Below are 12,493 nucleotides of genomic sequence, written 5' to 3'. Positions count from 1 at the left end.
CCGGGCAGCAGTGCGGCCGGTCGGCGGTGTGCACGGCCTGGTGGCGCGCGAGGGCCGAGCTCTGGCTGAAGCTGCGGCCGCAGTGCGGACACGGGTAGGGCCGCTCGCCCGTGTGCGTGCGCTGGTGCGTCACCAGGTAGGAGCGGCGGCCGAAGCCCGCGCCGCAGAAGGCGCAGCGGTAGGGCCGCTCGCCGGTGTGGATGCGCCGGTGCGTCACCAGGTGCGACTTGTAGACGAAGCGCTTGCCGCAGTCCGGGCACGGGAAGGGCTTCTCGCCGGTGTGCGTGCGCTGGTGGATGGCCAGGTGCGAGCGGTACACGAAGCCCTTGCCGCACTCGTCGCAGCCGAAGGGCTTGACGGCGGCGTGGTAGCGCTGGTGCTTGGCCAGCCGCGAGCGGTGCGGGAACACTTTGCCGCAGACATCGCAGGTGGTCTCGGGCCGCCCCGCGGGGGCGGCCACCGCAGCCGGGAACGCCCAGGGCGCCAGCAGGTCCTCGCCGGGCTCCCGTCCAGTCAGGAAGGGCTTCGCCTCAGACCCGTCGGCCAGGATCCTGAGGCCCCCCGCGTCGGGCCCCCATCCCTCCGCGGTCTGCGCCGAGTCCGAGTCATCAGGGCCCCAGGTCCCCGGCACGTCCCCCACGCCATAGGCCGCCGACCACAGCCCAGGGGGCTCGTTCTCCTCCTCGGCCACCTCCGCCAGGAAGTCCTCGTCATCTTCGTCCTCGTGGTCCTCCATGTCATCAGTCCAGAACCAGGCCCCTGAAGAAGACAAAGGGCGAGCCCCGCCCGGGAAGAAGGTGAGGAGAGGCAGACCGCTGCCAGACCTCCCTGGAACCCTTCAACTCTCCCGCCCCGGGTCTCCCCTCGGGGGGGGGGGCAAGGCGCCTTCTTTGGCAGAAAGGGGAGGTGTGCACGCCCACCACCTGTCCTGGACCCGGGGGCAGTAAAGCCACCTCCTCCCGTGGTGGAGCTCTGTAGACAAGCAACCGGCATGCGGAGGAAGGCAGGGTAGGTGGCCCCCTAGCAAGGCTGGAGGTCCTTTACTCGTGGGCCCGTTGATGATCTCGACTAAGACCTCTCCAGATTTCCTCCCAGGCCTGTGGACCCTACTGGAAGGTAGCCAAGGTACAGAGAGGCTGAGCTTGTCTGCAGGTCCCTGTGAGACCCAAAGCTGATGGGGCCCTGTGCCCAGAAAAATGGCATACCCTGAGGTGTTTTCCCCAAAGCCTCCCGGGCTGGCCTGCTGGGTGGGCCTCAAGTGTGCAGCAAGGGCCGGCACTGATGAGCAGCTAAGCTTAGCCCACTGTGTCTCCCTCGTTCGGGGGCTTCTACACCAGCCTCAGGCTGGCCAGCAGCCAGGGGCCTTCCACCCCAGCATGGGGCCCAGGAGCAGCTGCCCCAGGCTGAGGAGAGAGCCCCAGAGGGCCTGGAGCGGCTGTCCCCACTCTCTCTCCCAGGAGCCCGGAGCTGTGCTGCCGCGGCTCAGATGCATGTGCCGAACAGCCCCCTTGGCTTGGCATTTTCTGATCGGCCCTGCACTGGGGAAACGGTCCCACATCTGCCAGGACCACAGGTGGCTTCCGAGTACTTCCCCTAACTGCAGGCAAGGACACCTTTTTGCCGTCCTGTCTGTGCTCCCCAAGCTACAGCCAGCCCCTGCCTTCTGTCCCCCCGGGGCGGGGCTGTGCAGTGTAGGGCACGCTGCGGAGTTGGGTCTGTCGGGGTTTCTCATCTGTAAAGCGGGTGCCGATCCACCTGCCATCACCACACACAAGGAGGGAACCATTGTTCCTGGAACAGGCACCACAGGGACCATAAGGGACAGCCTGGCCCCCGGCGTCCCAAAGCACTCACATGGCTGCCAGCATGAACAGGCTGCACTATGCCCACCTCAGAAGCCAGCGTCTGGAAGGGTCACACCCCCACACTGGGTAGGCATCCCTCCCCAAGGCTCTGGCTGGTGTTAGGGTCACCCAGTCGGGTAAGCCCGGACCACTGAGTGGCTACCCAGGCAGGAGGGGGAGCTGGCGCCCAGGAGCTGGCCAGGCAGCCTGCCTGCACCGCCTGCTCTGTCTGGTGTCTGTCCTAGTGGGAGGGCGACAGTTCTGGGGGAGCAGGCAGAGAGCAGGGCCTCGAGAGAGAAAGCCAGACCCAGACCCATGGGCCCGTTTCCGCCAGGACAAACAGGCAGCGGACAGGAAGATAAGAAAATAGGCTCTTTTATTTTTTCACACCTTGCAGGAGTGTCTAGGTTTCCTCTAGTTAGTGACGTTATGCTATTAGCATAAAAACAAGCTTCAAAAGGAAGACAAAATGGTCCTGTGACCAGCAGTGTCTATCTCCAACTCCCACCTAAGGTTGCAAATGGCCCTCTGAAAAAGCTACACCCTCGTGGGCTGCACAGAGAAGACCCACTTCCTCCTCACTGGGCACCTGGCTTTGTTTGGCAATGACCCTCCCCAAGTCTGGGGAAGAAGGGGCACCCCCAAGGGCGGGCAGAAGCCGGCAGTGGCAGAGACGGGTTGGGGACGGCTTCTGTGAGTCTCAAAGAGGATTTGACCTTGAGACTCTGAGGAGGGTTCCTTGAGGCGTTTTTAGTCAGAGATGCCCCCCACCCCGTCCAGGGCAGGCAGGACAGATGCAAGCGCAGTATCTTCGTGGGCTGTGTCTGGGTGCCTCAGGGCGTAGCCGAGGACCCATCAACACTTGTACCCACGTCCCCAGACATCAGAGTTGGCTGCACCCCGAGACAAGACTCAGGAGGTAGCAGAGCCATCTGGGGGACTCAACGGGAACCCACAGGAAGACCCTGAGGCCAAGATTGGTTCACGTTTCTGCGGACAGGGTGGCCCAGTCTGAAGGGGGGACACTCAGGCTGGGGTGGGGGAGGGTTCTGAGGGAAGGTGCTGGTTCTCAGACCCAAGACTCTCTTTTGGGTCCAAGTGAGTGCTGTTCAGATGCCCCCAGCCAGGGGGACAGGGTGTGCCGGGGAGGAGCAGGGGGGAGGCGTGGGCAGGGTGGGCCAGGCCCAGCAGGGCTGCTCCTCTGGTGCCTGGGAGGCCTGTCCAAGGGGCGAGGAGAAGGGAAGCAGGTCTGGCGAGGGGAGCCAGGCTTCATTTCCCGCTATCTCCTGCAAAGGACTTGACCTTGGCAGTGACTGGGCTGGGCACCTGGGCAGACCCTGAGGGACGACAAAGGGTTTCTGGACCAAAGGCAGAGCAGGGGTACAGGGCTGGCCATTTGGGGACAGGGACCTGGCAGGGCCAGGCACGAGTCCTGACTGGGGATGGGCAAGACTGGCTCACACAGATTTCTGGCCTCTGTGACAGGCAGTACCAGGGGCTGATGGACAGTGCCCACCTGAGGCTGGTGGTCAGCCTGCCTGCAGGCCTTCCTCAAGGCACACACTCCACCCCGGGGCAGAGGTCTGCCGGGTGAGGACAGTGGGCACTCACGAGGGAGGGAGGGACCCCGTACCTCAAGCCAGGTGAGGAGAGAGAAGGCGGGAGTGGGAGTAGGCGGATGGCCACAGGCGCACTGCCATGGTGGGCCAGGACAGGACAGAAGGCCAGAGTGGAGTGGGGCCTTCAGGATGTGGTGGGCCCAAGAAAGAGGACTTGGCCAGAGTCCCAGATTTACGTGTGGTCCAACTTATCAAGAAACACAGAGGAGTCTGCAGAACACAATGGTTGTCTTGTAAAACTCCAAGACCGAAACACCGTCAGGCTCGGAACACTCGGCGTCTGCCCTGCCTGCCCTGCCAGCTCCGGCCCAGCCCGGCTGACCGGAAACGCATGCAGGAGAATGGGTGGGGGTGGCTAACAGTCACAATCACCGAGGGAGGCTCACAGGCGGGGTCCCTGCCTGAACTGAACCACAGCCTGTTACCGCAGCCTGTCCACGTGGCCGTGAGGCACACCCAGGACACTGAGCCTCGAGCCGCTGTGAGCTCTGGGGACGGTTACAGGAGGTGTCCCAGGTTCACCAGTGACTACCCACAGGGAAAAGCAGAGGGACCTGCCAGTGACCCTGTCGCGAGGTGCTCAAGCACAGGTCGTGTGGTGCGGGTCACCCATACTCAGGACCTGGGATGGACTGAGTTGGGTCCCCAAAATATATGTGCTGTAAATCCCGACCCCCGGGATACACCCCCGTCCGGGGACGGGCTGGTCAGGTTAACGACCCTCCACAGAATGGGGGATCACCAGCCGATGGCTTTTAGGAGCCGCTTCGACAGAGAATCAAACAAGGACAAACGGGGTGATGGTGGCACGTGGAGGCACCGAGGAACACAAGGTGACGAGACGAGGCCCGCCCCCAGAGCTGAGAGGGAACGCCTCCCCTAGAGCCAGGCCCAGAATCTGGACTTCTAGCCTCGTGCACTGACGGGGAAGCCGCCATCTGTGGTATGTGTGTTACAGCAGCGCCAGGAGGCTGAGACAGGTCCTACGGCTGCTCGGGGTGCACCCGAAGAGGGTGGGGCTCTGGATGGGAACAGGTCCATGTCCTGCTCTGTCCCCATTAAACCACTTCTCAGTGCCCCCAAAAGAAAGAAACCAGGATAAGACCCCAGGCTGGAGCCTCCCCAGCACCCTCCAGGCGCCACGGCCTGGCGTCGGACAGTGCAAGCCTGCGGCCCCACTGCCTCCAGACAGATCTTCTGAGACACGCCCTAACTGGTGGGCCTCCCTCAGCTGCTCTGAGAAAGGACCCCGTTCCCGGCCCCCGCACAGAGACAGCGGCGGCACTGCTCGCTGCCCAGAGCCCCCGCCTCACCCCCCAGATTCTGAACGCCAAAAGGTCCCGGGGAGGGTGGAGAGCCCCTGAGGCCGGAGACCAGAGCCCCGACCCCACCAGAGACCGGTCACACCACGACCACCGTAAAAGTCAAGCTCATCTAAATGGGAGAATAATGATCCCTCGCGGGCTACGTCCCAGGGGGGGTTAGCAGCACAGAGACAGAATGGGAGAAGCCTGAACAGTCAACGTGCACCTGCGCTGCCACTCACGAGTTCTTCTGTATTTTTATTTTAAAACATCTGCTCCCTGCTCTGAGTCCACCGAGCCTGTGTCAGGCCTGCTGATACTCCGGGCACCCTCTGCTGTTGCTATTGCTCTGTGCCCTTGAGCCCCCTCTAGGTAGTCAGGCAGTTAATGCACTGGGCTGCGAACCGGAAGGCTGGCAGTTCGAATGCCCCAGCAGCTCCACGAGAGACAGACCCAGAGATCTGCCTCATAAAGATTACAGCCTAGAAAACCCCATGGGGCAGCTCTACTCCATCTCGTGGGGTCAGCGACGACACCCAAACGACAGTCTCGAGAAGTCCCCGGGAGGCAGGCAGGCAGTGTGCTCGGCTGCTGACCCGGGGGCTGGTGGTCTGAGTGTACCTGCAGGGCCTGGGCATCGACTTCCCTAAAGTCTGCCCTTAGCGGACATCAAGAACCTGAGCCGACTTGTCAACAACTGATTTCTTTAAAGGTCTCTAAGCACATTCCATGGAAGTGCTGGTGGCATAGTGCCTAAGGCACCTGACTGCTAACCAGCAGGCTGGTGGTTCAAACCCACCAGTCACTGCGCAGAACAAAGACCGAGCAACCTACTTGCATAAAGATAACTGCCTCGGAAACCCAGCGGGTCGTCATGAGTCAGAATTGACTCAATGGCAGCCAATTTGGTTTGGTTTTTCAAGCACCTTCCAAGGAGCCCTGGTGGCATAACAGTTAACTGCTAGCTAAGCTGCTAACTGAAAGGTCAGTGGTTTGAACCCACTAATGGCTCCATGGGAGAAAGAGGTGATCTGTTCCCATAAAGACTCCAGCCCTAGAAGCTCTACGAGGCAGCCCTACTCTGTCCTACCTGGACGTCACGAGCCGGAATCGGCTCAACGGCACTCCACAAGGACTTCCAGACCTTGGGCTTCTAGGGGCCAGAACCGAGGGGCAGAGGCAGAGGCTTGGAACAGGGCTTGCCTGGTCCCTACGAGGCCCCCTCAACGCCCCAGAACATTTGCACTGGGAACCCCATGAAAGCTCGTTGCGGCCCACTTTCTGATGAGCTCCAAGATGCTGTGGAGGCAGAACCCCGGACCTCTCGCTCGTGCTCACCTGTGTAGACGCCAGTGACGATGTCTCCCTCCTCGGGACGTGGGCTGTCTGGAACCCATGGTTCTTCCCCTTGTTCCAGCCGGAAGATCAGATCCGGCTTGGGGATCGGGTACCCTGCCCAGAAAGGACACAGGCGGTGGTTCAGGGCTGCGGCCGGCCATCCTCACCCCATCTCTGCCACCTGCTTCTCGTCTCCCCTTCTCCACCCAGCCTCCTGGGGACATGGGGCCCTTCCTTACCCAGAGACACCAGGATACCATAGTTCTCTTGCATGACGTCCTTGTAGAGGTCCCGCTGGCCTGCGTCCAGCCCGTGCCACTCCTCCAGGGTGAAGTACACCGCCACATCCTCAAAAGTCACCAGCCCCTGGAGAACAAAAGCCAGGACACTGCCTCTGTGGCCCCAGGTGGGGAACAGAGCAGCACTGGGGGCCCGCCGAGGGGACAGGCTGAGGCCCTGCGAGGGGGCTCTCATGGGGACACCCCCAGGCCCCCACTGGGGGGTTTAAACTGCCAGCGGAGCAAGGAGTCTGTCAGGCCTCTGCACAGCCCTGGAAGCGGGACCCCAGTCCTGGTTCAGAGACGGGAACTCGGGCCTGCAGAGGTGAGGGCACAGCCCTCTGGGACTTGTGCTGAGGCCAGGAGACGACAGAGCCTAACAGCCCCTGGCCCTCTGGGGCTGACCGCCCCCCAGCCCGCCCCTCCTCCAGTCTGGTTGAAGCAAATGCCATGGTCCCATCAGCTGTGTCAAGGCCCACTCTGGGGGGGACAAGTGGTGTCCAGACTGATGGCTGGCCAAACCCAGGCCCTGAACAGGTGACACCTCTGTAGACAGAGCGGCCTAGACCTCAGGGCAGAGCCTGCTGTCACGGATAGTACTGCTGAGCTGTGGCAGGCAAAGCGTTGGGGACACTCCAGTGGCCGAGGGATGGCCGGGTCCCAGGAAAGCAGAGCCGACGGCCTGTCAGCGTGGGGTGAGCCTCCAGCAGCTTCCCGTGGCCCCAACCAGCTCAGAGCCAGGCCAGGCCTGAGCACCCCAGTGCCCGGCTGCTGCCCACAGGGTCCCCAGGGCAGCGAACACCAAGGCCTCAGCTCCCCTGAGAGGGGGCCGCTCACCTGGGAGCTAGCTGTCAGGAGGTGATTCTCGGTCACCTCCTCTTCCTCTTCCTCTTCTTCCTCCTCCTCCTCCTCCCCCTCCTCCTCCTCCTCCTCCAAGTCTTCATCCCCAGGAAAGGCTGGAGCCTGAGACGTCTGCAGGGCTGAGGGGAGCCATTCCTTAAGAGCCGCCTGCCCTCTGGCATCCGGCCTCGCTGCTCCCGACTGCAGCCCCGGGCCTGGCACTCAGGCCCCCGCTCCTCCCACGGCTCGCTGGCTTCCTCCCCCGCTGGCTCCTTCTCCTTACCATTCTCCTGCAGCCCTGGGGACTTGGCGTCACGGCCTCTGCTCAGTGGCTCCTGGGTCCCCACCACCGCGCTCGGCTCCTCGGCCGTCACCTCCTCCACCTCCTCGTCCACCTCCTCCACCACCTGCACCTCCGCCACCTCCTCCTCGTCCTCCACCACGACCTCGTCTTCCTCCTCCTCCTCTTCCTCCTCCTCCTCACCAGGGCTGCAGCCCGCCCCATCTTCCGCCCTCTCCAGCTGGGCGGCCGGGGCATCTGGTGGCGTGCGCAGGGCTGCCATGTCCGGGAGGGAGTCTCAGCTCAGCCTGCAACAGAGGCGCCCAGGGGTCACCTCGTGCCCCTACACACGGGGCCGCCTCGCAGGCCTCCCACAGCCCTGGGGAGGCAGCTTTATCTCGTCCCCACTGAGGCTGACGGAGGACTGGGGCCCCTCGTAACATCGTCACCCAACCAAGACGGGGAAGCAGCAGGGCTGCCCAAGCACCGGCCTCCCCAAACAGCCTGTCCACGGCTCCAGCTCCTCCTCGCCAGCCACCCGTGCCGGGGACGGATGGAGCCCTTTCTTAGGGGAACTCAGACGTTCCCCGAGTTCTTTTATCCTCATGGGCAACACCGGGTCCAGGCAACACAGCCCTCAAGGGGCCCGTGTTTAGCTTCCAGGGTGAGTGCAGCCTGCAAGGAGGAAGGAGGTGCTCACCAAGGCGCCCGCACGTGGACTGGGCTGGAGGAAGCGTCGCGGTGGCCCCGCGGGCAGCAGTGGCAGGCACGCGGGGCGGGGACGGGACAGGCGAGGCGCCCCTGGTTTCTTCAGGTCGCAAGTCAGCCCTGTGCCCCCATTCACGCTGCCTGGGAAGCCAGCAAGTGGGGCTCCTTCCTGCGAGAGGCGGGAGAGCAGAGGGCAGGAGTGGCATTCGCTTCCGTGTCTGCCCAGAACGCTGGCCCTGCTGAGGGCGTGTGCGTGAAAGCTCTGCAGCCCCTGGAGGCTTGGTTCAGGGTCGGATCAGCACCGGTGACAGAGAGCTCCCTGGGACGGTCCTCCAAGTCAATGGCTTCTGGGGCTGAGCTGTCAGGTCCCCGGGTTCCCAAGACCCCCTCACAGCCAGGTCACAGCTGGCCCATCACGCCCAGAGGGGACACAGGCACACGGCCATGGACCCGGGGAGTGGAGAGGGGCTGGGGGCTGCAGACTTGGGCGCCCTACCCCCAGTGGCGTGTGCCTGGCCAGCTCCCATGGCATGCCTGAGGGTAGGACAGGGTCGTGGGTTTGGCAAGTCACTTTTTACGGTTCCCTTTTGAGCATTAATCTAAGAACAGTCCCTCCCCAAGGACCTGCCCCATTGGTCTCTGCCTGAGCGAGGCATTTCCAAAGGGACAGATTAAGCTGACAGCGAGCCAAGCCCACTGAAAACACACCACAGCCCCGGATCCTGGGCATGAGTGCATGAATCCAGAAAGATCTGGAAACGTCAGGCCACAGGGCCTTGGGCCAGCTCATAGGCTCCATCAGTGGACAGTGTCTGCCAGAGAACCCCTAAAACAGGATGAGGGGCCCTGCAGGAAGATACCCTGGGTGACAGGGACAGCTCAGACCACTGGGCAGTGTCTCTAACTAGACACACACACAAGTTGCTCAGACACACGCAACCCTGTAACTTCGCTTTGCCCCGAGCGGCAGCTGCACTCATCCCCAGCTGCGTCTGGGCCCCATTCTAGATGCCAGACTGCACGAGTCCAACTCCAGGCATCACACGGGCCCTCGGGGCAAGCCCACGTCCAGAGGATGGGCCCCAGGCACCCAGAAAGCACCCCGAACACACCCTCACACCTCCTGCCTTGCAGCCTCTGGCCCTCATCCCAAGTTCAGAACCACTGAACCCAAAGGCTCGGGCCACAGAACATGCCCAGCAGGGCCACGTCAGCCTCCAGCCTCTCTGGAAGCTTCCACAACTCTCTGGGCACGTGGAGGTGCCTGAGGCGTAGGCACGTCACCTCCAGGACACAGTGCTGGCGAGCACAGTGGGCACCGAAGGCAGCCAGCCTGGGTTTCCCAACTGCCACCCACCTCACACCCAGAGAAGGACTCTTCTAACCCAGGCCTCAGGCTGCAACTTCGCTTGAGCCCAGATACCCTGCCAAGCCACCAGAGCAGCCACTTCCAACTCCCGTAGGCCAGGCCACCATACCCAAGGGCTCAACAAAAGAAGAGGCCATGGCTTTGGGATAAAGTGGCCCCACGCTCACCCCGTCTCAGGGCCTTTGCACGTGTGTTCTCACTCCCGGGGACTCTCTCTGATCCCCCAAAGGCAGCTCCCAGGCCCCAAACCAGATGGGTGCCCTGTACATACGGTTCCTCTATTCTTCCTCACAGCTCTCATCTCACTGTTTTACAAAACCCACGGCCATCAAATTGATCCTGACTCACAGTGACCCTACAGGACAAAGCAGAACTGCCTCGTAGCGTTTCTCCAAAAAGACCTCTTTGAAGTCTTAAAAAGCAAAGCTGTCACTTTAAGGACTAAGGCACGCCTAACCCAAGCCTTGGTATTGTCAGCTAGCTGCCTTGGATGCATGCAAAAACTGGACAGTGAATAAGACTGCAGAAAAATCGAGGCCTGTGGATTATGGTGTTGGCGAAGAGTATGAAATACACCATGGACTGCTGTCTTAGAAGAAGTACTGCTTGAAAGTGAGGACGGTGACGCTTCATCTCATGTGCTTGGGACATGTCATCAGGAGGGACCAGCCCCTAGAGAAGGACATCATCAAGTACAGGGTCAGCAAAATGGAGACCCTCGATGAGATGGACTGGCACAGTGGCTGCAACGGTGGGCTCACGCGCAACAACGGCTGGGAGGCCGGTGCAGGACCAGGCAGGGTTTCGTTCTGCTGCGCGGAGGGCTGCTATGAGTCAGAGCCGACCGGGTGGCCCCTGACCGCAATCTTCACAGAAAGGAGCTTTGGTGGTGCAGCGGCTAAGCACTCAGCTGCTAACAGAAAGTTTGGTTTGAACCCACCAGCCGCTCTAAGGAGAAAGATGTGGCAGTCTGCTTCCATAAAGGGAGCCCTGTTGTTGTTGTTGTTATGTGCTGTCGAGTCGACCCCGACTCATAGCGACCCCTCCTTGGGTTTCCGAGGCAGTATCACTACGGAAGTAGGATTGCCCAACCTTCCTTCCGAGGAGTGGCTGGTGGGTTTGCCCTGTGGAGCCGCTCTATTCTGTGCTATAGGGTTGCTACGCGTTGCCACTGACTCCATGGCAACGGGTTTGCACTTTGGTTTTCAGAATCTTTTCCGAAGCAGACTGCCACATCTCTCTCCCGCGTTCAAACAGCTGAACTATCAGCGAGCAACTGAGCACTTAACGACTGTGCCAGCAGGGCTCCTTATATACATGTTGATTTGTCTGCTGTTGTCAGTCTCCCAGGGAACACAGTCAACTCCAGGAAGGCAGGGACGCCCTCAGCTCATCCCGGAAACCCCCCATGGCCGACACAGCAAACACTCCCATGTTTAGCGTAAAAGTGACTACAAAGACGTGCAGCTTTTTAAACTCGTTGTTTTGGCGTTACTGTCATATCCCAGAGGAGCTGTGGTGGCACACTGTTTAAAGCACTCAGCTGCTAACCAAAAGGTTGGCGGTTCCAATGCACCAGCAGCTCTGAGGGAGAAAATTGTGGCCGTCTGCTTCTGTAAAGATTGACAGGCTTGGAAATCCTATGGGGCAGTTCTACTCTGTTTTATAGGGTCACTATGTGTTGGAATTGACACGATGGCAGTCGGTTTGGTTTTGGTTACTTCTCAGAGAACAGACTGACTGCTGCTGGTGGTACCTGAACTGGAACCCACCTCAGAAGCACTAAAGACATTGAACAAAGCCCTTTTCCCACCAAGTTCTTCCACTGGTGACAGAGGCCAGCAGTCCCCACAGACAAACCAGGGGTACAGGTGCTGCCAGAGCCCGCAGTCCCCCAGACTCCAGCCCGGACCCAGTACGCAGAGTGTACACTCCGTACACACAGGCAGAGTGTACACTCAGGCAGAGTACACAGGGTGTACAGTCACACGCCTCGGGGCCGGGGTTGCTCCCGTGGCCAGCTCTGTGTTGGACAGGCTCCGTAGACCCACAGCCCATGAGCCCACCTGGAACACTTCACTCTTCTCCAGGTCAGAAGTCGCCAGGGGTCAGGTAAGCAGCCCCCTCAACGGGCCACGTGAACCCTCCTGGGCGCCGCTGGGCCCCTGCTGCAGGAAGTTCAAACTGGATGGGACAAGATGCCACCATGGGGAGAAGGGAGGAAGGCAAGGCCTGGAAGGAGCGGCAGAGTTTGAAGACAAACGCTCCAGGAAGATCCCAAATCCAGGGGAACCAGGCCCAGAGGTGGGCGGAGGTGCAGAGGGTCCCTGGACCACACCCTACTATTCTCCTCCGGGAAGCCTTCCACCCTGAGCACAAGACCCTCACTGCTGCAGCCGGGCTCCCCTTACTCTACTCGATTAGCTCCTGGTGCAAGGCTACCCATGGGGCCTCCCAGCTCCCCTCCTGCAAGCACACCCGCCAGCTCCCCAAACCAACCAACACTTGTTGAACCATCCCAACTGGCAAGGCACAGCTAGGGGCAGGACCTGCTTGGTACCTGCACATCTCTCCCGCCCCTGCCCATCGGCCCTCCCAAGCTGGGCTCCGCAGGCCTGAAGCCCTGCCCCTATGGCACACAGGTGCCATGCAGGTCAACCCAGACCCCATCCAAGCCCGGTCCACCAGCCCAGCCGGCAGTTAATGGCGCGCCATTGAACAGTCCGCTGGGGACTCCATTTGCAGAAGAGACAGGGCTCAGACCAGGCCCCCAAGGTCACAAAGCGAACCCGAAGGGGCGCCTGGCCTCCAGGGCCCTTCCAGCACCCGGGCCCCTCCTCCTGCGGAGGCCATGGCACAGGCAGGTCCCCTGGATGGGTGTGTCCTGGGCGACCGCGCCCGACCCCCGCCCTC

At 61.5% G+C, this 12,493-nt stretch overlaps 1 protein-coding gene across 1 annotated transcript in view; it reads right to left on the bottom strand.

The window, feature by feature from the left end:
* Positions 1 to 12,493, bottom strand: part of ZNF316 (zinc finger protein 316) — a 37,079-nt gene that overhangs the window by 12,051 nt on the left and 12,535 nt on the right. Inside the window, exons 3-8 of the mRNA XM_042781124.1 lie at positions 8,218 to 8,380; positions 7,507 to 7,800; positions 7,221 to 7,363; positions 6,345 to 6,471; positions 6,106 to 6,219; positions 7 to 759 (exon numbers count right to left, since the gene is read on the bottom strand). Of these exons, the coding sequence (XP_042637058.1) occupies positions 7 to 759; positions 6,106 to 6,219; positions 6,345 to 6,471; positions 7,221 to 7,363; positions 7,507 to 7,800; positions 8,218 to 8,380 (1,594 nt within the window). The remainder of the gene's footprint in view (positions 1 to 6; positions 760 to 6,105; positions 6,220 to 6,344; positions 6,472 to 7,220; positions 7,364 to 7,506; positions 7,801 to 8,217; positions 8,381 to 12,493) is intronic.

The sequence above is a fragment of the Orycteropus afer genome, unplaced genomic scaffold, assembly GCF_000298275.1.
Source record: "Orycteropus afer afer isolate SDZICR_OR568_19922 unplaced genomic scaffold, OryAfe1.0 scaffold00006, whole genome shotgun sequence".
Lineage (NCBI taxonomy): Eukaryota > Metazoa > Chordata > Mammalia > Tubulidentata > Orycteropodidae > Orycteropus > Orycteropus afer.
The sequence above is the reverse complement of the archived record's forward strand: the minus strand, read 5'-3'. Positions and strand labels throughout refer to the sequence as shown.